A 26,658-nucleotide genomic window follows, 5' to 3' on the forward strand; every position below is an offset into this window, starting at 1 on the left:
TTACTTCTTAAGGTATGTCAACACTGCAGCTGGGAGGTGTGATTACAGCACGTGTAGACAGACCCCAGCTAGTTTTGATCTAGCATTGGATCAAATCGAGTTCAAGAGCAGGGAAGCCTGGATAACACGTGTGGCAGTCACTCAAGTAGGTACCTAGGGTCCTGGGCGGGCCCCCATGTTGCCTTTACACCTCCCAACTGCAGTAAAGACATACCCTGAGATTAGGGACTAACCCAATTATTGGCTAGGAGAAGTGGGGAAAAAGATTTTCAGCCATCTTGCCTAAATTATGCCAGTGCCTCTGTAGTCACGCAAGGTTTATTGGCTATAATTTGATGAGATTCTTGTCAAACGCATGTAAAGAATGCAAAGAGTAGTAAGTATATTTTAATTACTTTATTGGGACTGCTATCTACATACAGTTCAGTTTTCCAAGTAGTCAAGGCAGTTACTTTTAAATAGTTTAACATGTCAGAATCATATAAAACACAGCTGGAACCAAGGTACAATAGAAATATATACATATTATGGTACATTGAGTGCTTCTGCATGTGGCTCATCTCATCTCTGGTAACTAAGGGTCTCATTCTGCTATGCTTTTAGACACACTGAGGAGCATCTTACTATGCACGCAGCTCCTTTGGTCTCATATAGGGCTACTTATATAGCAAGGTGACACCGTGTGAATAAGGGTGGCAGAATCCAGCCCCAAGCAATTAAAAGAAGTTGTGCTATACAGATACTGTAACACAAAAATGAGTTGTCACTTCTTGAATTAGACAAGATTAACACATTTGCCTGAACTCCTAGATTTATACAACAGTTAATGCAGCATCTGAGAAAGTGCTGCTTCATGATTGCAATTGTGGTTGATTATTTACTCTATGTACATACACCCGTGTTACAAAATTAAGAGAAAACATTGCACTAACCAGAGCCATAATACTGCGAGTTATAGTCCCCTGTATTAATACTTCAGGGATCCTGATCTAGCTCTGCGATAGTCAGACACCAGCATCTCACCAGCCTCATTTTAGCCCTGACAGGAGTTTTCAGATGTGAAACACTGTCTTTTGTGCGCAAAAATACTGCTTGTTGCTTTCTTTTGGAGGGACTCAGTTTTGTAGCAGGTGAAATGCTAGGATAGTTCTTATCCTAATGGAGAACACCCGTAAGGAGCTGCCAATTCCATTACTGTCGCTGACACTTCCTTTCTGTTGCACAATATATAGCTATGTGCTGCAACGCCTTTCAGTAGGTGTTGCCTCTTGAACTTTGCCCCAGTTGAATAAGATCGTCAAGTACTTCAAATCTGCAAAACCTTCAAGATCACAGTGAATATCGGTGCCCCTTTATTTTCCAAGGCCAGCACTGTTTATCAGCCTCAGTCAGACCAGGACAAGTAATTTACTGCCTGAGTGCTACCACCACCGTCACAGGAGAGATCCTGAGCTGATGTCAATTGGCATAACTCCATTGACCTCAGAAGAACTATGCCAGTTTGTACCTGCAGAGGATCTGGCCCTGAATTCAAGGGACATTTTCAGGTTTCAAGTAGTACTATTGCAAATCAGCTGGCTGAAGTACACACTCAAAAAGGCAGTTCTACATCTGTCTCTCTTCATGCAGTGCTGAAGGTCTCAGTCTGTGGATCCCAATGATGGGGAGTACTGACTATGTTACATCAGAACCATGGTTAGCAGAGTTACTAATAACCATCAGCTTAAGTAGCAGCATAGGGAAAAGACCATACATCACTCTACAGAGTAACTATTCTTTGTATTAAAATGAGGACGTTGCAGAGTGTAATGACTATAGTAGAGAGCAGAAACCTGAATGTTACCCATGTTCAGATTTGGTCTGTTACTCCTACCACATAACTGAGAAAATCCACTTGACAGTGTGTCAATTGAGCTGTCAGTGTGGGTTAGAGAAGAGTGTATAAATTAGCTTTTCTGGGTAAGCTGGAGAAGAGTGAAATAAAAAGGTGAAAACTTGTGCAAACTTGTAATATCGACCTGGGGCAGCCATATAAGTCAATGTTATGGGCTCTTTCTTTTGGGGAAGATGTGTAGTGATGCTTCCTCCTAGAGCTAGAAAAACCTACATACAATCGGGATGAAAACATGGTTGAATTGCATTCTTAGTTAAAAGCAGTAATTCCATGATACCAGGTAAGTCACTTGACCTTGTACAAAGCCAACTTAATGGTCAAACTGGGCAAAAAGCACAACCCCAGTGAAAGCCAGATATATTCGGGTAAGCATGATTCTGATGTAAGTTAGAACATTAGAGGTAAGAAATTGCATAAATAATGCAACAGCTGCACCTCAGGCATCAGTGCTTGACTCGCTGGATTTATGGGATTCCGCTGTAGGGAGACATGCAGCAGTGCCACCTTCAGCCATCCTTGGAGTGCACTGCAACTGCAAACTAGTTCTGATGACTAGCGGAGCCAGAAACATGAACAATCACGCTGTACAAAGGGAATGGGACTTCTCCAGCTTAAACCCGTTAGACTCCTCTCCTTCCTCTTTCTACAGCAGAGTCAACCAAATGTAAGAATCGAATGCAGTTTTTTGCTTGACAGGACATGAACGCTACAGCAGCGTCACTTCACAGCAGCTCAGCACCAAGCTGCATTTTTATACGAACAACCTGGATCAGGTCACCACTGCTGAAATTTTTTAACTGCCCTATCCACCCTCTGTAACCCCTATGCTTGGGTATATGAATTACCATTACCCTATAAAGAGAAATGCAGGGTAGAGGGAAATGCATAGTTAAGACTCAGTTACTACAGTGAAGCTAGTATTAGTGACAGCCCATTATAGCAGATAATGGCCCTGAATACTTGTGCCGTCTCAGACGCCACGTTTAATTTTAGCTGTTGCCTAAGTGCCAAGGACAATGGAACTTGCCTCTAACATATATACAATACCCTCATTTTTACTGGCCTTTATTGTATTGAAGCTAAAAATAAGTAAACTCTTGGCACATCTACAAAAAAAACCAAGTAAAATGAATAAAAATGAAAAGAAGTGCTTATTGTCAAGTTGTGGCGATCCACAGGTCCCCGCACATCATACCAAAAAGGCCTACTAATTCCGTTTCCACACAGAGCACCAACAAAACTGAACATTCATTTCAATGTTGCAGAAGCAAATATTGTTTAGAAGGGTTTTCAATCTGGTTTATATGTATGAAATGTCACTGAGGTCTGGATGTGGAATCTTAAGAAAAATATTGCGCTGGCAAGACTTTCTACTTTGAAGCAATGTGGTAGTCAAAGTTTTGTGGGAATGAAATGATTGGAATTTATCTTCAAAGGCCGTTAGTATCATTAAAAAAGAAGCTACCATTAAAGCAGCATGATTCATAATGCAAGACAAGACAGTGCTTCTTGCACAGAAGTCCCTCTTGAAAGGGATAAGAGGGATCTGCAGTTTAATTAGTTTGCTTCTGGGGCTTTGGGAATGTCTGGTTTACATTCCTATTGTTTTCAGTTTTTGCAGTGTTCGACAGCTCCATTTCTGTGTGAGGCTGCTGAAAACTAAGTTATGACAGGCAGGGCAAATTGCACTTTTCTGCAATGAACTTAGCTGCATAAAAGTTCAGTACAAATAAAAGGACAGTGTAATGGTCATAGCTGGCTAAAACACACACAAATATTGTTTACAGAAGCTTGTAAGAACGGAACTTGTACAGTGCATAACAGGACAAGTTATTCACTCTGATTCTTACAAGGTCTGCTTCAGACCACTGCAGCAGTAATGAACGTTGTGGATATGAATCGACTTAGATTTTCCATGACCGGGGTGCTTATTTCAAAGCTTCTTATGTCCCTTGCATTATCACACTAGATGCTGATGCAAATCACACACAACCGCTCTACAGATTCACACTCACGTTAGCCACTGTACAAGTTGTGTAATACTTGCAGAGCTCACCTACTTCTCTGCAAAGTGATCCATCATAAACTGGCCAGCACCAGGTTTCAGTGCTCTGATATGTGGGACAGTGTACAAAAATCTGTATTGGATGCTGTCCGCTTTCTTGTGGCTGAGCTAATAAATCACCCCATTCTCAATCTTCTTGAGTAATATGTTCCAACTCTGATCCCTACAATACCTTGCATCTGCCAGCCTTATCTGTAATCCTCTCATGTCAGAAACTGAAGTGCAGGTAAGAGGCAGATTTTACATTTCAGATGCACGTGGCCTGTGCAGACGCAGGTTTGCAATCCTTTTGCCTACTGCAGGGAGCTGGAATGGCAACATAAAGTCCAGGGTGTGTGTGTCCTCTTCTATCAGGAAATGTTTTCTTTCACTGTGCTTCCCTGCCCACCACAACGTGTGCTTTAGCTCAGCAATTCAGACCCAGCCCTGTCCAATGATCCGGCACCATCAGGAAATACTTGTCCATTGCTTCACAAAACCTGGTCCGGTACAGTTCTGGAGAGACCACAGTTGGCATTTTACCTAGTGTTTAAAAGAGACAATAATGCCACAGTTTGAGATGAACCAGAGTTCACACAGGAAAAATCAGGTTTGTATTACACTAGTGCCTAGAGCCTCGGGGCTCGATAGCACGGACTGCCCCCCCCCCCCAGTGTAAGGGTCTCTCAGCAAACAAGACAAAGGAAGTAGTAGCTCCATTTTACAGATGGGCTCAGAGACAGAAGTGAAGTGACTTGTCCAACACCAGGCAGGGCAGAGCTGAGAACAGAACACAGACTCCAGGGTCCCAGTCAAGTGCCTCAGCCACAAGACAATTCTTCCTTTTGAGCTGCTGACAGCTCATTTGTAAGCATCTCCCCTTTGAGCTCCCCACAACCGGCACAGCTTGTGCTGTTGGGAACTTTGACATCACCGTGAGTAGCGTGAGCCACTTCAGCACGGTTTGGGAAGGCAGTGTTGCTGTGATATCCTGGAGGAAGGGTCACAGGCGGAAGAGAGGAATCACGGTGTGAGCACATGGGGTGCGGGGAGTTTTCACAGAAGAGATTTCATTCCCCAAAACCAAGAAATGGGCATTTCTGAATCTGCTTTAAAAGATGAATTACCCCTGCAAATAACCCAACAATACGGAGATGGCGTTACTCTAAGACAGGAGAGCAATGAGACATGTAGGTGATCCTGCCCTAGAAAAAGTAATAGGCCAATGAACACTACTACCCATGCAGATACATTCTGAGGTCAAAAGACTCTTACACTGTGCACAGCCTTGGGAATGAGGGAGAAGAGGAAAAAGAGTCGCAACAATAAATTTGTACGAGAAAAAGAGGGGGGGGGGAGGAGAGAGAATATAGTATTGCCTGAAATCTCAATAGCAGAGCCAATAGAGTGGATTATCAGAAATAATATTGGGTGTGTCTTGGACTCACCTTGTCCTCCCAGGATGCCTGTTGACTTCACCACCATTTCAAGCTTTTTGTCCCAGGTAAAGGTGCGAATGTAATCTGTTACAAATAGAGAAAGACGTGTTATGAAGTGCATATTCCAAATAGATATTTCTGGGTAATTAGAAGTACATTCCTGGCATATGGCAAAGAAAATTGCGATCATTTGCTGCCAACGTAACAATTTCACATTCTTAGCCTGTGGTCTCGCACTGGCAGGGGAAATAGCTCAGTAGCAATGAGAACACACCAGCTATTCACTATGTGCAGAAAGATATTGCTCAGATATGCTTTGCTTTCACTCACATTAGTGAGAGCTCCAAGCACCTAGTTATGAACTTTCCTTCATCCAGCTGACCCCAACCCTACATGTGCAAGGAACCGCCCCACATTGGTCCTACAGTTCATAAGGTGGTTGATTATCAAGGGTGCCTAGTGATGGCTTAAGATCTAGCAACTCATTCATTTTAAGCTAGTATTATTACCCTTTATTAAAGTCTCTTTTGCCCACAAACAGCATCTGGTGTGGCTTTCAGAGCACCTCCCAACTTTCCTTTATGGAAAGAAGGGCTGGGAATGCCAGAGGTGACCCTGAACAAAAGGAAAGAAGACAGCATGGCTTGGGCAGGAAAGTCCCAGGGTTGCTTCTAAACCTTTCTCCTTGGCACGTGAACTCAAGTCAATACAGCTTCTCAGGCTTATGAGAAAAACATAGTTTTTAAAAAAATTCATTAGATGATCCTGCTTCTCTTATTGATCTCCCACATGTTGTACAGAGTCCCTGTAAGCAACATCAATTAGCCTTCATCCTAGCACTTACTCTTTGCAGTTGCCCAGCCTTATATTCAAGGCTTATTATTATTTACGGAAAGAGTTATTTTTAAGTGAATGTTGTTGCTTTCACGGAGACCTGCTGATTACAGATTTTCCATCACTGCACATCAGATATTTTCCAATATTTACTGAAACCCCTTCAATAGCCCACGCTCTGTGGTGAGCTATGCACAAGCAGTGTGGCAGAAGAGAATTTACTTAACAAAATGCAAACAATGATGGTCCTAGTATCAGCCCTTTGTGTAGCTATTCAAATGGCAATGACCTCAGGTATGAATTCGCCTCCTTGTATTTAACGCATCAAAACAGAACAAAGTGGGAACACTGATGCAGCCTGTTTTTGGATAAAAGTGGCATCTTTGTAAGCACAAAGAGTAGAACGCAAGAGGAATAAAAAAAAAAAAACTATTTCCATTGGTTCTTCAGGGAATACTGAATTATTTTTCTCTTCTCAACTCAATCCAGCAATACTCAAGGCATGCTTCCCTAAGGGCTTCCAGTTAAAAACAGACATGATTTCCAGAAAATAAATAAATAAAAGTTTTAGAGAGCGTGTGCGTATGTGTAAATTATAGATGAACTACAACCAATTCTCACTTTAAAAGTTAAGAGCAGTGTGTATAAATGGACATTGGTAAGCAAAAGAATAAATGATGCAAAGCTTTAGATTGTATTAGGACCAGAGTTAGTTCTGTAGATCTTGAATTTGAATGTATTCAAAGTCACCTTAGTGTGACAGGTACCAGCGGAAGTGATGGACAAACAGCGTGACATGTAGTCAGAGATCCATATGCTTACTGCTCTGATATGTTTATTCATCATCCAGCAGAGGTAAATAAGCTTTCCATAATGCCTACAATTTTGTACTATCACCATCTGTTTCAGGGTATATGGAGGAACACCTAATCTGATGTAAAATGCTACCCGAACAACTAACAAATGCAGGTAGTGGTTATTGTAGGAAAACAACAGATCCCGCCATTAGCAGACAAGAGAAATAGATGAAGTGCCCATTTTTCCACTAAGTTTGCTTACAGTGCTCTTGGTACAGAGCTAGCTCATATGAAGAGATTCACTACTTCGAAAGTTGGCTGACACTGCTTAAGCGACTGTGGGAATGAAAATGCAAAATACACCTCTACCTTGATACAACGCGGGCCTCAGGAGCCAAAAAAATAATAATAAAAAAAAAACTTACCATGTTATAGGTGAAACCGCGTTATATCGGAGTAGCGGTGGCAGGGCTCCGATGGTGATTTAAAGGGCCCGGGGCTCCCCGCAGCAGCCAGAGCTCCAAGCCCTTTAAAGCACTGCCCAAGCCCCACTGCCAGAGCCCCGGGGTAGCGGCAGCAGGGCTTCAGTGGTGATTTGAAGAAGCCCGGGCTCCAGCTTCAGCGAGAGCTGGATATAACACGGTCAATCAGCCCCACCCCTCAGAGTGCTGCTTTACCGCATTATATCCGAATTCATGTTACATCGGGTTGCGTTATATCGGCGTAGAGGTGTAGTGAAATATTCATCATCAGTGCTTTTAGTTTAGAGGGAGAGCTACAATTTCACGCTGTTTTCATTACATAAATTAGGAAACATCCCAGTATCGGTAGAGTTTTTTTCCCCCTTGCTCTCCCAAAAGACACATAGGTTTGTGCAATTTCCAACTTTAGTTGGAAACAAAACAAACTTTTTGAAAGTAAGAAATTCCTGGGAATCAGTTATGGAGACCAACTAGGCCATCTAAATCCTTCCCAGGCCAACGCAAGAGATTGCTCCCTCCATGACATTTAGTTATGGCCAGTCTAGTTAATTGTGCAGAATCAAAAGAAACACCACTTAATGGAAGTACTGATTTACATTTACTGTACATGGAACATTTGGGGCTGCTGCTTTTAACGGCGTGAAATTTTGGCTTCAGTTCTTTCAACTATTAAATGCTGAAAGCCATTCTGAGAGCTCAATAGGGAGCACAGAGTATTCCCTAACTCCCATCTTAAGAGACCTCAGTTTGGAAACATCCTTTGGGATGAGTTGGCATCTTTATTTTGAAAACTGATTTTCCCCAAGGGGTTTCAAATACGGAATGTGGTGGATTCACCAGCCAAACCTTTTATTCAAGATTCGCTGTCTAAGGAGTGTTCTAGTTCAACCGGAAGTTATTAGGTGTGATACAGGAACGAGCAAGTGAAATTCTTCAGCCTGTACAATGCAGGAAGTCAGCCTAGATGACCATAAGGTCCCTTTTAGTCTTAAACAAAAAATTAAATCAAATCTACGAATTTTTTTCTAGGCCCCTCTCTGTAAGTTTATTGCAAGTTGACTTAAATTGCCATTCAGCTTGGACAGGAAAGGCAGTGAGGAGAAGTATGTAAAGTGGCATAAATAATCCACTCTCTATTTTAACATGGACGCCAAGGCATGCAAAATTATACACCAACTTGACTTTCCTTTAAATGACTGTAAAACGTACTCAGCACGCATATTAGCATTTGGACAGCTAGGGTTACGAGCCAACAGGCAGGCCAGAAAGAAAGGAGTGAGAAATCCTTAAGCTTTCACAGTCAGTGTGATCTTACTTCAGCAAGGTGAAAGGCAAGTGGCTCATGACATGTGCCTTTGTTGAGTTCAGTGGATCCAGTGAATGTTTGAATGGGGTCATTCACCCACATAATTCTTCAAATATATTAGCCACAGATATGGCTCTGACTCCAAGGGAGGCTTCAGAAAGGTTCATTGTGAACCGCCCCGCCCCCAACACACAGTTTAATTCAAAGGAAGATGCAGAAGTCACGAATAACCACAGATATGGTACTGTGGTGATAAGAGACACAAAGTCCATGAAGTTAAAGTTAAGTACTTGAAAGAGCAAGAGCAAAGATTACATACCAATGATCCCAACCACCAGCTCATTGCTGGTATCATCACGGCCAACCAGCAGAGAATAGTCAATGATGAGGTGGCTGGAAAGAAAGTGGGAATCGCTGTGGATGGAAGCCCTCAGCACAGCCTTGCAGTGGGAGCGGATATACAGAGGGTTGTCCCGTACCATCTTCAACAGATTTTCATCTAGCAGGACAACATCGCAGCTTTCCTTCCCAGTGTCTGTTTTCACATTTCTGTTCCGCAGGGAGCCCTTCAGGTCAAACACCTGGCAGGGGAGGACAAGAGCACTTTGTTTCATTGGAAGAAAATCTGTTTTACCCACTTTCCACTCTGTTAGAGAGACCAGTGTATCAAAGACTACAAATTGTTTTACTAGGAGAGAATGAAATGTCAAATATCTCACCCTTAAATCAATTACTCCCAAGTTGTATATATGGGATTGAGTGGTAACTAATCAATGGACCTTAAAGAAGATGTCAGTACACTGCTTACAGTTTTTATTGTATTATGATTTGGAGTTTAAAGGTGACCTGATGTGATTTTTTTCCCTAAAACTGCTGAATATAAAAGAAAGCGGATGCTGCCACTTTTTTGGTGTTTACATTCTGCTTACTGGGAACCCCACAGGTCAGTCATAAGGAGAAGACATTCAGGAGAGGGTGACTCTTACATGAAACAGGCCATGGTGTGGCTGGGAAGGTAAGAGTATTAATTGTAGAACTGTAGCCAGTTGTGGTTGCTGCAAATACAGTACAAGGTAGGCCACACAAACCTGTTGATCTGGCCTAGAAACCTGGTCCCTTCAGCTACCAAACAGCTGTGCTCCAGTCTAGCAAGAAGTTAAGCTCAAATATATGATGTCTCTGAGGCAGCAAGCCACCATAGGACAAGCAGATTACATATACATTACAACCATTAGAATTAGATACAGCAGGCACTATAATATGCTTAAACCACCACCACATTTCTTCAAATAGTAGTTTAGGCACAGGGTCAAGATTTAACCACCTGGAAAGGATAGATGGTCAGCAATAAGCCTTTTTTGATCCAAAAAGACAAAGTCAGATTTTAAGTTGTGTGTGATTTTGGCTAATTTTCTTCTAACATTCAAAATAATTCTGAGTCTTCAGTGTAAACCTTGCAGTTCAGGGCAAGCCACCGTGGATAGCCAGAGATGCAAGGACAAATATAGGACATCTAACGGAAAAAAGGTTGCAATCTTAACTATAGCAATAGAAGCCATTCGAAGACGGCACTTTTACGCCTTGTCTACATTACAGAGGGAGATAGCTGAAGTTTGTGTAACTTAGATCAATGTGAATAACGTAGCTGAAGTCAATGTACTAAGATCTACTTACCGTGGGGTCCACACTATGCGATGTTGACTGGAGACGCTCTCCCGTTGACTCCCCTTGCGCTCCTTGTTTAGCGGAAGTACAGGAGTCGATGGGAGAGATCTGTGGTCGATTTAGCGGGTCTTCATTAGACCCGCTAAATCGACCGCTGATGCATCGATCGCCATGCATCAACCCCCCAATAAGTGTAGACAAGGCCTGAGTCAACGTCTTTAGGGTGAAGATGCCCCATTAGTATCAGTGGCAGCCCTGTTGCAGCTCTCTGTATCGGAAGAAGCACTGTGGAAGAATAACTACGCGATGCATCGTTCTCCTCACCTGAGCCATTTTTCTGCCATAGAAAAGGTTTTCCATGACAAGCAGATCCAGCTTTTTCTCAGTGTTGTTCTGAGAGTTCTTGTATCCAATCCGATACACTCCAAGTATTTTGGCCAGTGCCGTTGGTTTCTAATCAAGAGAACAGAGTGATAACATTCCAATAGGTTATGGTAGTAAGCATTACTTTTCTGTGCACCAGAACTTTCATTTTTCATCCCAATACATTTGATTTTTAAGTCCTGGCAAAATTTCTGCATTTTATTTAAAAACACATCCTTTCTATCGCCCTGCCAATATATACCCAACTCCCCATTATACCTTTCATATCGGTTAGCCTCCCTCATTTTAATCCACTGGCCTGAAAACAATTAACTATTTAAATAAAAAGCCAAGTTCCAAAAAACAGGCTATACAAGCTCCTACCTTCTGCTGAACAGCATTAGTGATGTAAGTGAAGTAGTGTGGGGCAAAGTCAAGGAAGGACTGGACCTCCAGACGGGGCATCTGCTTCAAAATGAATCTGTCATCTGTTTCAACATTAGAGAAAGGCTGTGTAATTCCAGATGTAAGAAAACAACATTCCCCCACCAAACCCTTCAAGAATCTAACGTCAACTGTGTACCTTATAAACTGCAATTTTCTCTTTAAACCTTAGCAGCAGAAAGTTGTGCCCATAGGCATTACAGTTCTAGGTGTTGGCTCATTTGAAGGAATTAAAAAAAAGTCCGATTTGCCTTAGCCGTGAAAGCCAGAAAGATTGAAAGAAAACTGTAATCATTCAATTATATTAAAAACTGGCATCCCCTGAAGCCATGAGAGTAGGAGTTTTATACTTAACCTCCTTGGCCAGCTATTTTCAGCACTGCTGAAGAGTGGGTACTGTTGGCATTTTCAGTGTGTGCTTTATGAAAGCCTGTCCTCCAGTTGTGCTTTGGGGTTTTCAGTTTAGTTCTCCAACCCCCCAAGTGCTGCACTGAAGGTACAGAAGACACCCCTCCCACAAGGAATGGTTAAGAAGATTTTCGCTATGGAAGGGGAAGAAATAAATAAGCCAGTTTTACCTTCCGTCACATAGAACGCAGCTCCTGACTTGCCTCCACGGGCCTGCCAGGGCAGAGAGTGAGACAGGGAGCGGATGAAGTCCTCCTCATGGCTCCCGAGTATCACATCACGCATCTTATGGAACTCCCCGGCATAATAAATCCGGCAATAGAATTTGGCATTAGCATCTGAAAACTCTGCAGAGAGACGTGGAGGGAGAAGGTCCTTCATGAATTAGATGATGCAAGGCTTGTTTTCCCAAGAGAGATGGCCAGTCAATAATATTTTTCAGGAGCTTTTAAGATCCCTTGCCCTCACTACAAGAGTTATTTTTAGGTTAGTTACTCTCTTATCCATTCCTATACTTTAAGAGAGTGTAGAAAGCTGGCCAAGCAGTAATTAAAAAAGAAAAGGGTGAGTTTTGTTTTTATTTTAATACCGCCACAAAATCAGCCCATGTTACATGTCAATGGATAGCGCTTCAAAACAAGATGTGATGGTAATTTAGACTTTGTAGGGCTGTTTTTGTAAATAACACTTGGACTTGTCAGGAAGAATGTCATTGCACTGCAACCTGACATTTTCCTGCCCGAGATGAACTGTCAACTCATCAACTCCACGTTTTATTAGGGAGGTAGTGTTGTATTTTGAGAAGAGGGCAGTATGCCACCATGTGATTCTCAATTAAGAGCCCCAAATTATTTCCTACTCACGAAGTTCCACATGGGGATTTGCTAGCTGCTTCTTTTGTGCATCCCCTCCATCTGCTTCATCTGAAAAAGGCAAGGTGAACATTAAGTCAGGCATGTATGTTTAGCACCAGAAGCCAAGTTTTATAACAAGGTGTGCTTAGTACTGAATAGAATTCACATTCAAGGAAGATCTTTGGGGTTTGCCAAAATGTTTATTTTTATTTGCAGCAGTAGTTCTAAAGCACCCCTTGAGAAGATGATTAGATGCTGCATGAACAGTTAAAAAGTCACAATCACACACAAATCATTTATTTCACTAACCGAATTAGCCTCATTTCCACTATTCAAGGTCAAATTGGGCTTCAAATTACAAAGTTAGAAATAAGATTCAGACTCAGTGTGCTATAAAAACTGATGGTCACTGGAAGAGTCCTCAAAACATACTTTAGGTAGATAAAGAAAACGCATTGTTCATTAAATTTGCTGACAGATAACCATGAAGTGAAAGATTCATATAACTAATCTCTTAAAAACAACACAGGGAGCAATTGTCTTACTCTAATCCAGGGGTCCCCAACGTGGTGCCCATGGGCGCTATGGCGCCCACCGGAGCATCTAAGTGCGCCCGCATACTGGCTGGCAGACGAGCATCCGCTGAAATGCTGCCGACAAGTAGCAGATGCTCGTCTGCTGCCACAGTCCTCCGTGGCTCGTTGTCTGGCGCCCGCCAGACGAAAAAGGTTGGGGACCACTGCTCTAATCTCTCCAGGCCAAGCTTCCCAATATAACAGCTCTGTGTGAGAGTTTCGAGTGCTGCTACCACTCATACTAGAGAAGCATGATGACAGCACTAAGCTTTCTAGCCTATGTGAATGCAGTTTCCCCCACCCCTTCCCTTCTGTTTTCTACTACTCCATGAACTGAAGCCCGCTGGTTCACACTACACCCGCCCAACTTGAAGGAATTTGGAAGACCCTGAAACCAAAGATGTATTGTTCTTGATACTATAGGCCTGGAGCCTTAAAAAAGGTCCCTTGTCTAGTAAAGAGGGAAGCTGGGATTTTCAAGAGGAGCCCATTGAATTTCCCATGAGATTTGGGCACTTAATGCTTACATTTCTTTGAAAATTCCAGCTGGAGTGGGTTTGGGGTTTTTTTGTTTCTTTGTTTAAATAGACTAGATCTTGGGAGATGCAACAGTCCTAGCTGAAAGATGCAACTGATGAGAGAGCATACCTTGAGTCTCTGCTCCTTGGCTCTCTGGACCCTCCTTGCCCATCTGTCCAACCTGGTAGTAGGCACTATCTGCACCACGTAAGGTCTCTTTCTTCTGGGCAGACAGATCAGGGCTCTTTCCTCCTGTGCCACGGAAGAAGGATAGAACTCCGGAAACCTTTTTTGCTAAAGTGAGTGAGCAGAGGAAAGAGTGGACACCATTGTTTCTATAGTCACTACAACCCAGAAGTGGTCACAGAAATCTTCTCAAGTGACTTTTCCAGCAGGAGGGGAAAAGCCCATTCAACAGTAACCTATTTCCCACCGTCCAATCAATTTAAAAGCAAAAGGTTAGTTGACCTAGTGTTACAGAATGCTACTCCTTAATACTTCAGAAGTCATTGGAGAAACTGCACACATCAAACTGAGTTGACTGCTTAATTGTTACACTGGAGTGCTAAAGTGCCAATACTTTAAAAAAAGGAGGGGGGGGAGGGAAGAGAGAGACAAGCTGAAGAAAGCCTAACACACAGGCAACATTCCCATGCTCACAATTTGATACACCTCTTAAACAAAACAAAACCAAACCAGGAACTTTCCTGACTGTAAGAATCATTGGCATCTTGGAAACTTTTCTACTGAGAAGAACTCATGGCATTTTACAACTTCCCCTCCTCCCCAGATTTCAAAATATTTTTAACCAGTATTGTTAAAAAAAATAACCAAAACCATAAGACAATACTGGGAACACAACTGGAGTTCTATATGGGGCACAAAAGCCCACAGAAGAATACTTAAGTCTGCTACGTAAAAAAGAACTGAGGTCATCTGTTACTAGAAGAGAAGAGAACCAGGAGAAAAACACCAGTGAGAGACCTGGTTTAAAATAGAGAGCAGATAACAGACTGATTTTCAAGCCAATATCAGCAGTTCAAAAACTGAATTTACTATGTCCAACTTAGAACAAATCGGATTTGGTTTCCAATTTGTATTTTCCCTTTAACTTAGTTTCCACCCAAACCTACACTTAAGCTTATTTGATCTCAGTAATTAAATCAAAGCTGGCCTGTGATGTGGAAACGACTTCTCTAAAACAACCTTACGCTGTTCTGCTTCGGCTGTGCGGTTTGCCTGCCCCACGTTAGTCTCAGGCAATTGGACTGGGCTGCTGCTCTTTGGTTTGTTGTCCGACATACTGAAAGGGAAAGACATTCTGAATTATTTATAACCATACTAAGTTTTCCATGTGAGCCAAATAAACTAATTGTTCACCCGGGCACTAGATTATCCCCCATTTTAAATGAATGAAAGTTAAAGTTACATCCTCTTCCCCATACAGATTTAAAGAGTCATATTGTGGGGAGACATTCAACCCCTCGTGGACTTCCAGGCTTCCTTCCAAAATGACGCCTCTCCCTCCACTGTCCAGGAAAGAGATCACCCACCCTTATCTCAGTGGGGAAGGCCCACTTGCCAGAGTGCAGAAACTGCTTCTCTAAATCACCAAGCTGAGTAAACAGGACTATGGGCCTCTTCAATAACGGCCTGTGCCAAACAGCACAGCTGCAGGATTGGGAGCAGCCAACTCGCCGCACTCTAGTGTGTATGTAACTCAGAGGACAAGCTGGTTAGGAGGCTACAGCACAAGGGCCCACAGTCAGATGGGACCTCAATTACTGTTACGCGACAGCTGTTATTGAAACTGGGGACGACACCGTCTGGACACTGGGTGCTGTCAGAAAACTGAAGTACTTGGCAGTTCCATAAGAGCACATTGAGGGGCCCCCAGCTATGATTTTGGCTCCCCCACCCCCCAAACCAGGACCACACTCAGCTCTCTCTAGAGCAGGGTAGGCAAACTTTCTGGCCCGAGGGCCACATCTGGGTATGGAAATTGTATAGTGGGCCATGAATGATCACGGAATTGGGGTTGGGGTATAGGAGTGGGATGAGAGCTCTAGCTGAGGGTGCAGGCTCCGGGGTGTGGCTGGGGATGAGGGGTTTAGGGTGTAGGAGGGTACTCCAGGCTGGGACTGAGGGGTTTGGAGGGCAGGAAGGGGATCAGGGCTGGGGCAGGAGGTTGGGGTATGGGGAGAGATGAGGGCTCCAGCTGGGGTGCAGGCTCTGTGGTGGGGCTGGGGATAAGGGGTTTGGGGTGTAGGAGGGTGCTCTGGGCTGGGACCGAGGGGTTTGGAGGGCAGGAAGGGGATCAGGGCTGGGATGCAGGGGGTGGCGGCTCAGGGGTGCAGGCGCCAGACAGCGCTTACCTCAAGTGGCTCCCGGAAGCAGCGAAATGCCACCCCCATCCCACACAGCTCCTAAATGGAGAGACTGCCAAATGGCTCTGCGGTGCGCTGCCCTGTCCACAGGTGTCGCCCCTACAACTCCCACTGGTCGTGCAAAGCAGAGCCCCCAGGCTACCCCTATGCATAGGAGCCATAGGGGGGACAGGCCACAGCTTCCAGGAGCTGCGCGGAGTGGCCACCAACCCTGCTCCCCAGCAGGAGTGAGAGGGCTGGATTAAAATGGCTGGCGGGCCAGATGCGGCCTGCGGTTTGCCCACCCCTGCTCTAGAACATTGCCATGCCTGTTATGAGCCAGCCTGTCACCTGTTTGGTGGAAGCCCTTCTTCAGAACTGCTCTTCAGAGATGCTTTGGATAACTCATCTAAGCCGTTTCTGTATTCCTTGCAACTGAAAGGGAAAGATTATCAGTGTACGTTACAATTCCTACAATACCGACCCATTTGCTTTAATTCAGAGGTAGCAGCAAGGAGGAGAACAAATCCCTAGAGACAGGATGCCCACCTTGTAGCTAAAAACAAACCCCACAGAAGGTCCTTGAGAGACTATTTTACTCTGTCCTGTAACAACTAGCTCTGAACACTAGTTATTTTATCTAGAAGGATTTTTCAGAAAGCTGCAGACAGTCTAATTTTCCCATGTACAAGGGCTGTCACTTCAATTTCGCAAGGAGCTCTCATATGGGGCTAGAAGAAAGTCTCACATTTACAGAAGTAGCGGCTGCAAGGGGTTTTCACATGTTCCTTGAACAGAAAGGCCACTGAAGATTTCTTAGACATTTGGGATAAACCCAAAGAAGAGTGAATCAATTTAAATACCTGAGCGCAAAAGCTATGATGGAGCTTGGTTCCTTTTCACAGACTGCAATGGGTACCCGTTCATGTTCATACATTAGGTAGTGCTTATCTGGGTCACTGTATAAAAATCAGAAAAGATTATCCTTAAACGATAGCAGCTCCAGGCAAGTGACGGAGCAACAGGTGGAGTTTTTGGTGAAGTTCAGATTTCACCAAATACACCCCAGACAAGTGATTCTGTGACTTGGACACCTCATATGGACTTGTAAAGTATTGGCTTCTCCCATCACAAATATTTGTAGATGGCACATTAGCCACAGGCATGAGTAATTTAAAATCCCATTATGTACCACAGGTGGTGGTGAAGAGTAGAAAGATTAACATGTTGGAGAAAACAGGGTTTGCTTCAAGCAAGTTATATACTATTGGATGTTATGAACACACTATTAATCCAGTGATGTTTATGTGCAGGGAAAGCCAAGTTATGACTATTAGTTTCTCTGTTCAGCAAGAACAGTTGCACGGATTTCAGTTTCTGTAGCTAAGCCAGGACATCAGTTTGGTATTTGACACACAACACAGTTTTCATGACCATTGGTAGCACCATATATTACTTACAAGGGGAATGGAATGGGATTATAGCTGTTTCCAGGCAACAAATTTGCCAAAATAGCTTTCATAGTAGACTTCTCCTTCACCTGGCTGTCTGTAGATCCCAACAAGTGTCCATCAAATACATCTAGAATGAGGGTATGACTATTAATTGTGGGTCATGAAGCATACACCAGAACAATCAAACTTTACTTGAATTTCCACATGGGCAGTAATCTTGGGAAATAAAAAATTCCTTGTTCTATCATACATTTCACTGGAGGATCTCAAAGAAATTCACATGTGAAAGTAAGTGTCATTGTCATTTTACAAACTGAGGCTGTGAGGTTAAGGGCCAAATTCTTAAAAGGTAGACTGCCATTAAGTGCTCAAATGTAAAAAATTTGGCCCGACAGTGACTTGCCTCAAGTTACAGTGAGTCTGTGGCAGGGCCATTAATAGAACCCAGATTGCCTAAATTCCAATCCAAAGGAATTATCCCCTAAGCCATGCTGCTGAATATATGAACAGTCTCATGCAGCTGATTATAGTACAGCTTGTGAAAATCTGCACTGTAACTCTGCCCTTTTTCGTAGCCAACCTATTAAAATCTCCCCGGATCAAGATTCGCTCAGAGAAGCTGTTTGGTGGATGGCAGCTCACAGTGCAGCAATATTGGTTCAGCTACATGGCCTTGTAGCACTGCGCCCTTGTGACAGATGTGTGCCTGAAATAAGTCAAAGATCAGATCTTGACCTTGGATAAGAGTTCTCCAGGATACTCAGTCCCAGGAGAAAGGAGAGTGCCTTTCTCTTACAACGATTCCTTTCTGGCCAAAACTAAGTGTTGAAGAACATGAATTTATTCTTCATTCAAAGAGGGAAGGGTCAGTGATATGGAGAAGAAAGCATAGGGAGAAAGGAGGATACCAATGAAGGAGAGTGGTTCATGGCCATTCTTCATTAGAATGCAGTAACAAACCAATAGCTCTTTTGCAGCTGCAGCAGAACCTTTAGCAACAAGCATATCTTGAGAGGAGCACATGTATTTTTGAGACACAGTTAGGTACCATTCAAACATTTGAAGAAGGTTGATGAGATGCCCTGGATCACAGGTTACATGATACAGGACACCATTACTATAAGTTTACACTATTTTGGTTCCCACCATTGAAGCCTGTTGCAATACTCAAGCACACTTCAAAATATTTAGTCCACTTTGAGTGTCTAAAGCTCACCAGTCAGCCGGGTGAACTGTCTGGTTCTCAGCACCATCCATCATTTAGCGAGGCAGTCACAGTAATCTAGTAACCAGGAGTTTCATATGCTAGCCACTATGTGGCGTCTCACACAACCAGAGGGAGAGGGAGATAAGAGAGTCATTGAATTGTACCTTCTGAGCTACTGGTGGTGTCTGGTTCAGAGAGTGAACTGGCAAAGGAAGGCCCCCCTGTCAGCTGCTCTGACACAATTTCAGGTGGGGTAGGAAGCTGGAGGTGGGTGGAGCTAGTGGAGCTCTGACTTGACAGGGTTGTCAAGAAACGGTCGTCTGTTGAACATACAAAAAAGAACAAGGACACAGGAAAGCATTTGAGATTACCAACCAAAACTAATATCTGCTTCCATCCCAGACCCTTCACTAAAAACTGACAGTCACTTGGGTAACCATTTTTCCTCACATACATGGTATGTGATATAACAGACCCTTCACTTGGAAAGTGGAGGAGCAGTGCATAATGAGAGCAAGCACAAATGCTAGGTGGGGTAGCAGGAAAGTTTCCAAAAGCACTTAAGCCCCAGTTCTGAAAGTGACTTGGGGCTCATCTACACTTACATGCCGCTGCAGCACATCAGTGCAGACGCTACCTAGGCCGACCAGAGTGACTCTAGGGGAGGTGGATTAGCTACACCAACAGGAGACAGTAGCTAGGTCAACAGAAGACTTCTGCTGTCAATTTAGTGCCGTCTACAGAGGGACTTATGTTGGCTTAATTATACCACTCGGGGGTGTGGGAGAGCAATGTAGTTATGCTAACCTAATTTTCTAGTTTAGACCAGGCCTCAGAAACTCCAGCTGCTTAGGGATTTATTGAAAGTAAATAGGGTGCCTAAGCATCCAAGTCACTTTCAAAAACTTTTGAAAGTTTTATTCAGAGTGGTTCTAGTGAGAGCTTTTGGAAACTTTAAACTTGATCATCACTTTAAACTTCTATAATATTGTTACTAATACATCCTTATATTACAATTGAGAACATAAGAAATCCAGTTTTCTTTTCACCATTCATGCAGCAGATTCATTTACCGCATTCCATTCACCTCTGACAATAGGTTAGCCCATGTCACTGTGTAGTTCTCACCCACGATGTTTGGGTTGCAGATACCGTAGAGGAACACCCACCCATGAATTTTTAAGAAACATTTCAATTCATTAGATTTTATAACATCAAAATCTAGAGCTCTCAACCTACTCCTCTTGATGGAGTTCCTGTAACTTTTGAAAGAAACCTGAAAACATTGGCTCTCCCATATTACTGAGATAATATGTAACTTGCCTTGAACAACCACTCAAAAGACTCCATGGGAAAATAGTTACAGTATCTCACTTTCAGTAATCCTTACCCTTAAAATTCCTCTACTTTGCAAGAACATTTCTGCATTGGAAGTATTAGATTCCTATTTGCAATGTATGAGACCCATAACGAGAGTGTTTTGAAATGAAAACGTAATACGCAGTTTAGTATAAAAATCTGAACCAGGAGAGGACTAAGGTTTTTTGCAATGGGAATGAGATGTAGCTTCTTCCCCTCAGACGTGACAATATTTAGGAGAGGCAGATTAAAACCAAGCTTTGACAGGGACTAGCTGTTTTCCAGCAGTCCATGCTACATGCTAACCTAATGTACTGTTAATAGTTAGGGATAAATAAAGTAATCAGCAAAATAATTAAGATTACATTTAAAATAGCCTCATTAGGGTTTAGCGTTAATAACACATTGAAAAGGACAGGGCAGTTCTTTTAGAGCTATGGTTTCCAAGACTTAATGATCACCGCATGAGTTTACGTTGATTTCACAGTCTGATGGTTCTTTGCAACCTTGAGGCTAATGGCTTAAATCTCTTAAAATTAGAGTGTAACAATTACGTGCAAACGCAATTAGGACAGTTACAAAGGCAATTTTTACACTACTAAGCTTTATAGTACTTCAATCCAATTTATGCTATAATCCTTCCTGTATGGCAGAATTCAATTAAGACAATAGTTCCATCATGCATGAATACTGTTCAGTCTTGCAGTACACACTAACCAACTGCACAACTGAGCTATAGCTTTGAACTTCAGCAAGGCAGGGCTAACCCAGACTGGTACCAGATATACGACCAAAATATCTCTTGGCAGTTTCTTAAAACGGTTTTGTGGTAATAGTCATGCTGGGGGAGTGGTTTGTGCCTAACAGCATCCTTATCTATTGATCACCCCAATTTGAAATAGAAGTAGGTCACTGCACTCTAAGAGAACTTTTAGTGCAGCACCACAGTCCACATGGCAGACTAGTGCGGGGTAGATTTACACCCCAGTGTTCATTTAGACAAGCCCATTGTTTCAAACTAGTCTCCAGAGCTCAGGGACATGTTGCACCTTTGGGAGTTTTAAGATAAAAATCTTAAAGGCCATTAATTCTTCCAGGAAAACTTGTACAATAACATGTGGATGCAAAAAGAATTCTGATTCTATACCAGATATATGCTGCCTTTCCATTCTCTCCTCCTTTGTTAGGGATTTTTACATGGAACTGGTATCCATTATGTCGTAATTGAAAACAGGAAAAAAAAGATATGTATCTGTATCACATAGTAGTGTAATGGTCTCAAAATGGAAAGTCTGAGAACAGACCTACACTGATGCATTAGCAGCTTTAATTATTTCAGATGAGACGGGGATGAGGTGAGCAATTATATCATGTCTTTACTAGAACACATTATCTAAACAGACCTTTTTCTCCATTCTGTAGGGCTGGAGAAGCGTTGCGGGGAGAGGCGTCCATTGCACTGATCTGTGAAAAGATGAACCGAACACACATTACTGAGGAAGCAGCCAGTAGTCCCATTCTCTTTTCAGCTATATCCCCTATGATGGGGCAAATACAAAATGAAGCAGCATCACATTTGCAAAAGCAGAGCCTCCCCCACCCCCTATAGCATTTTCAGCTTCTGCAGCGCCATCATATATGCTTGATGTGTAGCAGCACATGCAAGTCTTAAGATACGATTCTGTAAGTCTGCTCGTGTCTGTAAAAAGTAAGAGCTGCACTCTAAAAGAGACAGTAAGATTTAGGTTACTGCCATCATGGCTGACCATTCGCTTCATTATCTCTCAAGTTAGAGCCCTGTGCCATGAGTTCTTAGAGTTTATTAATTACTATCTCCCATAAATGACATTTTCAGGTTTATACCAAAGGAAATATGCTCATTACCTGTACTATTAAGTTTTACAGTGTAGTTTAAAAAACCAAATGCATTTTCAAACTAAAAAAGGAGTTCATTCAAAGGTTAGCTAGCTCTGGCCACAGAAAGGACAGATGTCATCACGTAGAATGCAATAAAGTTGAGATTGCAATTTTAACAAAATATCTGTCAAAGTTACACTTGCAATGTTTTACAGTTCTAGTATTTAACGTATCATTTTAACACACTTAAATTTCAGCTCTACAATATTCCCATTTCCCACCTCTTTATAATTACACTACGTGCATTCTTTCCTCTTTTCCATCTGAAACCTTGATTATGCTGCAACTCCTTTTAGCTTTAGTTCCTTCTTGTACATGGACACTGGGTTTATTTTATGCTTGTGAGTTTATCACCAGATACAACCTATAACCCTTTGGGATACAATTCCTTTCAACACCTTCCCTATCTCCACTGGGTCCCTTTACATCAGAATTTTTCCCAGTACTTTCTACATTCTTACAATGTTTGCTTTACTTTCATTATATTTCATGTTTTGTTTTTCTTCTCAAGTAAGATGAGTGCGAACCATAAAACTTAATAGGAAGGTAAACCATTAAAACTACCTCCTCTGAACTAAATCACTAATTATATTGTGATACAAAAGCCAGTGCATAAAGGTCTTCCAAACTGGAAATAACACCCTCAACATCAGTCTTCATTTTTAGATTGGCATCATATTGATAGCTTACAAGCACTGAAGAACAACTGTAAGAGTTTGTATTTTTAAAAGTTAACATTTTTTTCCATCATAATTGTACAGAATACCAGATAATATGTAATGCTTTAGAACCGTTCAGTAGTTTCATGGTGCAACATCGTCTGAGTAGGAAAGTTATTTTAAACTTTTTGAAAGATGGGAGAAGCTATTTTAGATCAGTTTGGTTCTAATCAGAATGGCGGTTTCAAGGTAACATAATGAGATTACCTTGTTTTCTTCACCTTGTCTCAGTCTTCCAGGGCTCGGTGGTACTGAGGGGCGTTTTCTACCTTTCTCCTGCTGGAAGAGATCCTGTAATCTAAGAGAAGCAGAATTATCCTTGGTCCAAACTAGATGCCTAGGCACTATGGTAATAGAAATAAACAGTATATTCAATTAGAACAATTGCATCTGGGCTAGTCTACACTACCGTGCTCCATCAGTGCAGCTGCACTGATGCAGTTGCGGCGCTGTAGCGCGTCTGGTGAAGATGTGCTGTGCCGACGGGAGAGCACTCTCCTGTTAGCATAGTTTCCCCATCTCCATCAGAGGCAGAAGCTATGTTGGTGGGAGTGCATCTGCTGCCGACTTAGTGCTGGTGTGAACAGCACTTAAGTTGATGTAATTTGCATTGCTTAGGGGGTGGCTTTTTCACACCGCTGAGCAATGCAAGTTACATTAACTTAAGCGGTAGTGCAGACAAGCCCTCAGACAATCTCTAAAGATTGTCCATGCTGAGGTTTAGTCAAATGTGTGTCTTCATAATATTTTCTGGTTACATCTGGTACTTAATAAAATGTTCTGTGTGACTAAAAAAAGATTGCAATTAGCCATGAACAGATCATTCTTCTCCTCGCACCTCACAGTAGGAGCCATAGTGTTGAAGTCAGAACAGTTTTCAAAGTCACACATGGGCCACGTGAGAGAGTTTAAACAATTGCAAGTGGAATAGATAAATGATAAGTTGCCTGTGTTTAAAATGTTTCTCTTCAAATTTTCTCAGATGTGAGATTACTTCAAAGTGTTGTGCAGAGGATCAATTGCCTTATATGGGTTACCTCCTCATTTCTACCTTTATTTCAGTTGTGCCCTGTTTCCCATACACAGACTTACTGGAGAATCACAATTTGTAATTTCTACAACAGGGCTTGAAATAGATGATCTATAATGCCACTTATTGAAGTCTGGCCATTTACAAGTGGGTCTGTATAACTATAACTCCACTTATTAAATTTTCACCTTCAAACACTCACGTGTAAATATGACTAGTCATTAACAAAATATTGCAATATCTTGCTATGCTGTGGTAGCAACAAACTTGATAGGGAGAAAGTGCAGCAGGATTTCCTACCTAGGTTGCTAGCATTTCTCTTACCTGTTATTCCAGGCCTGCAGCATCTCACAGAGGCTCTGTTTTTTAGCTATCAGAGACTCAAAGACTGACTGCAACTGCTGAGAGGTGTCCAATGAAGGTGAAAGCATCCTTGCTTGGATCTTCTCAATCCAGTTCCGGAACTCTACCTCTTCCATCTGCCAAAGAAAAATTTAGATTTTTCAGTATTCTGCCACCAGCAGTGTTACACTGGTACAGCAGTGTTCTATTTTCACCCTGCATTTCACTGGTGCAGAAGCAGCACGTTACCTCTTTTTGTGCAAAAAGGTCCTCCATCTTCTCTTCCCTTGTTTTGCTGAAAGTATCAGTTTTCAAAGAAGTGAGACGATCATCAACAGCAAGGTACACTTGTGATACCCTGTGGTAAGAGGATAAAACATTTCAGTAATGTATGTCTACCCAAGCTGGGAACCGCACTTCCCAGCTGCTGTGCAGACATGCCCTTAGACAAGAGGTGGAGAGGGTCAGAGTTAAGGTTGGTATAGGAATCTTATTTCCTTACTCTTAAGCATTTCAATTGTTTTGCTACAAGCTCTTATATTTTAAGCTACTGCAAATGTATTTAACAGAGGTTTTCTCTAGTTTCTTCAGCAAGAATGGCTTCATTTCCTCTAGTAATTAAGGTTTAAGTCATAAATAAGAAGAGGCAGCCAAAATAGGTGAAGAAAAACAAAACAAGGACATACTTTTGAGAGAAATCCTTCAGATCCTGCAGAATAGTAACCTTTAACGGAGCTTGACGTTTGATGTAGATTTTGGGGTGTGGGACACATACCTCCAGCAGCCGGATTGGAGAATAGCTAAGAGCAATAAAAAAACAACCTTGTGTGAAAATGAAAACAAACACCACCCTGCTCCATTGCATCTCTCCCACCCTTTTGCTGTTGGTGATTCTCCTTCAATTGGAAGCACAGAGTATCAGAAAGAGCCCTGGAGGTACCTGGCGGTGCCTGAAATACCTCAGCCTTCCAGGACACTATCACGTGCCGTTTAGCTACTATGTAAAATGAGTACACAAACCATGCAATAAACCAGCAGGGCGAAGTTTGGTAACACAGGACTGATCATTTTCCCCCGATGCAGCCTGCCTATGGACTGCTGGTTCCATCGTGTTGAGTCCCTTATTCCAAGAACTACTGCCAACACCCCCTCCCCCAGCACTGCACAGAACAGCGTGATTAGATAGTGCCAACTTCTAGACATGCTGTTCTTCTAGAACAGAGGCACAAACTATAGTACAGAACACCGTCCCTCTTCCTTTTTGACATGCTCAAGATTAATTAATTAGGAGGACAGGAGTATTAGGGTTGCTCATTCAGCTTGACCCAAGCACTTTAGGTGGCCATGCAGTCAGCGGTGGGGTGGAATCTGGAAGCGAAACCTTACCTGAAAGATGCCACCATCTGATTATATGAGAAATACTGGTGATAGTCATGGTGCATGGAGTGACCGCAAGGCTCTGCATTGGCTCTTCGCGTGTACTGGTGCCCGTAGAATCTCAATTCAAGGTATTTTGCAAATGACATGGACCAAGAATCATTGGAAAGTGGGACAACTGGTGTGACCTGAAATTTGAAAACAGATTTTAATTGAAATGGACCAATGACTCAGGGAGAAGCAATGAGTACATTTTAAGTAAAACTAGCCTAGTCCAAGCAGTGATGTGGTATTCAAGCAATTCAAAAAGTGTTTCTAGGAATGTGAAGTGTGTGTGTGAGAGTCAGTTTTTATGGCAAGAAGTGCTGATCAGGAGAGATTTTAGTTATTAAATCAATATAAGAATACTTGCCCCAGAAAGCAGATGTTTCCCACCATAACAACATGTCTGCTTATATTTGTAAAGTGATTTCCTTGTGTAGTGGCATCACTCGTATCAATGCTTAGTCAGCAACACCGATTTCACTGCACTGCCGTGCCTTAAAACATCTATCGAGTGCCTGAGCTGTGAAGATTCCATTGAGTACTCCAATACTTTAGCTTCTATATTGGTAATACTGCTTGCAATTTTAGGTGTATTATTTTTATGGTCAATATTTCTACTGGCGTTGAACATATTTCTATTTAGAAACAGAGCATTAGGAGTGTTAACAAGCAAGTAAGTTTTATATATGGGATATATTCTGCATGCGTGATTTTCATCTGCCTTCACACTGATTTCCTCCAATTCTTTTAAATACATCATCAGGGTATAAACCAGTATAGACAGCATGAAGTTACAAGAAAAGGCATGTGCCCTATATGTTATTTTACTAATTATTTCTGATTTTTAAAAAGGGTATAAAATTCATTTAATATTGCAGTTCTCTCATCTAGTATTTAAGTGCTGAACAAAGAAAACCTGTAGATAGTTTTGCAACAGAGTACAGCAGGTACGGTTGGACTTGATACAGACACACACTATGTATAGTGGATAATAGCAAGAGTACATTTTGGAGGAGTTGGTTTTAGGTCAATTAATAGACCAGTACATTAGGTGAGTGGAGTTTTGTCTTTCCCCACCTCAACATTCAACAAGCTGTGTTGTGGCTAGGGGGCCACAACCTCTACTGGCACATGTGGGAACGACTCCATTTAAAATCAATGGAGCGCTCACCTGCTGGTGCCTGAAATTAATTTGGTCCAGTTGTCAGCACCATTATC

At 42.3% G+C, this 26,658-nt stretch overlaps 1 protein-coding gene across 7 annotated transcripts in view; it reads right to left on the bottom strand.

Annotated features, from left to right (window-relative positions):
• Positions 1-377: 377 nt before the first annotated feature.
• PIKFYVE (phosphoinositide kinase, FYVE-type zinc finger containing) overlaps positions 378-26,658 on the bottom strand; it is a 91,026-nt gene continuing 64,745 nt past the window's right edge. For all 7 annotated transcript variants that reach the window (XM_039493705.1, XM_039493704.1, XM_039493701.1 and 4 more), the window contains 19 exons: positions 25,405-25,583; positions 24,705-24,818; positions 24,268-24,376; positions 24,001-24,155; positions 22,854-22,944; positions 21,414-21,474; positions 18,816-18,971; positions 17,451-17,571; positions 16,854-16,949; positions 16,342-16,425; positions 14,836-14,927; positions 13,754-13,918; positions 12,540-12,599; positions 11,847-12,023; positions 11,209-11,312; positions 10,786-10,914; positions 9,116-9,377; positions 5,387-5,461; positions 378-4,481 (listed from right to left, as the gene is read on the bottom strand). In XM_039493705.1, coding sequence (XP_039349639.1) covers positions 4,366-4,481; positions 5,387-5,461; positions 9,116-9,377; positions 10,786-10,914; positions 11,209-11,312; positions 11,847-12,023; positions 12,540-12,599; positions 13,754-13,918; positions 14,836-14,927; positions 16,342-16,425; positions 16,854-16,949; positions 17,451-17,571; positions 18,816-18,971; positions 21,414-21,474; positions 22,854-22,944; positions 24,001-24,155; positions 24,268-24,376; positions 24,705-24,818; positions 25,405-25,583 — 2,346 coding nt within the window. In that variant the 3' untranslated portion in view covers positions 378-4,365. The remainder of the gene's footprint in view (positions 4,482-5,386; positions 5,462-9,115; positions 9,378-10,785; positions 10,915-11,208; positions 11,313-11,846; positions 12,024-12,539; positions 12,600-13,753; positions 13,919-14,835; positions 14,928-16,341; positions 16,426-16,853; positions 16,950-17,450; positions 17,572-18,815; positions 18,972-21,413; positions 21,475-22,853; positions 22,945-24,000; positions 24,156-24,267; positions 24,377-24,704; positions 24,819-25,404; positions 25,584-26,658) is intronic.

Source organism: Mauremys reevesii, linkage group 11 (genome assembly GCF_016161935.1).
Source record: "Mauremys reevesii isolate NIE-2019 linkage group 11, ASM1616193v1, whole genome shotgun sequence".
Classification (NCBI taxonomy): domain Eukaryota; kingdom Metazoa; phylum Chordata; order Testudines; family Geoemydidae; genus Mauremys; species Mauremys reevesii.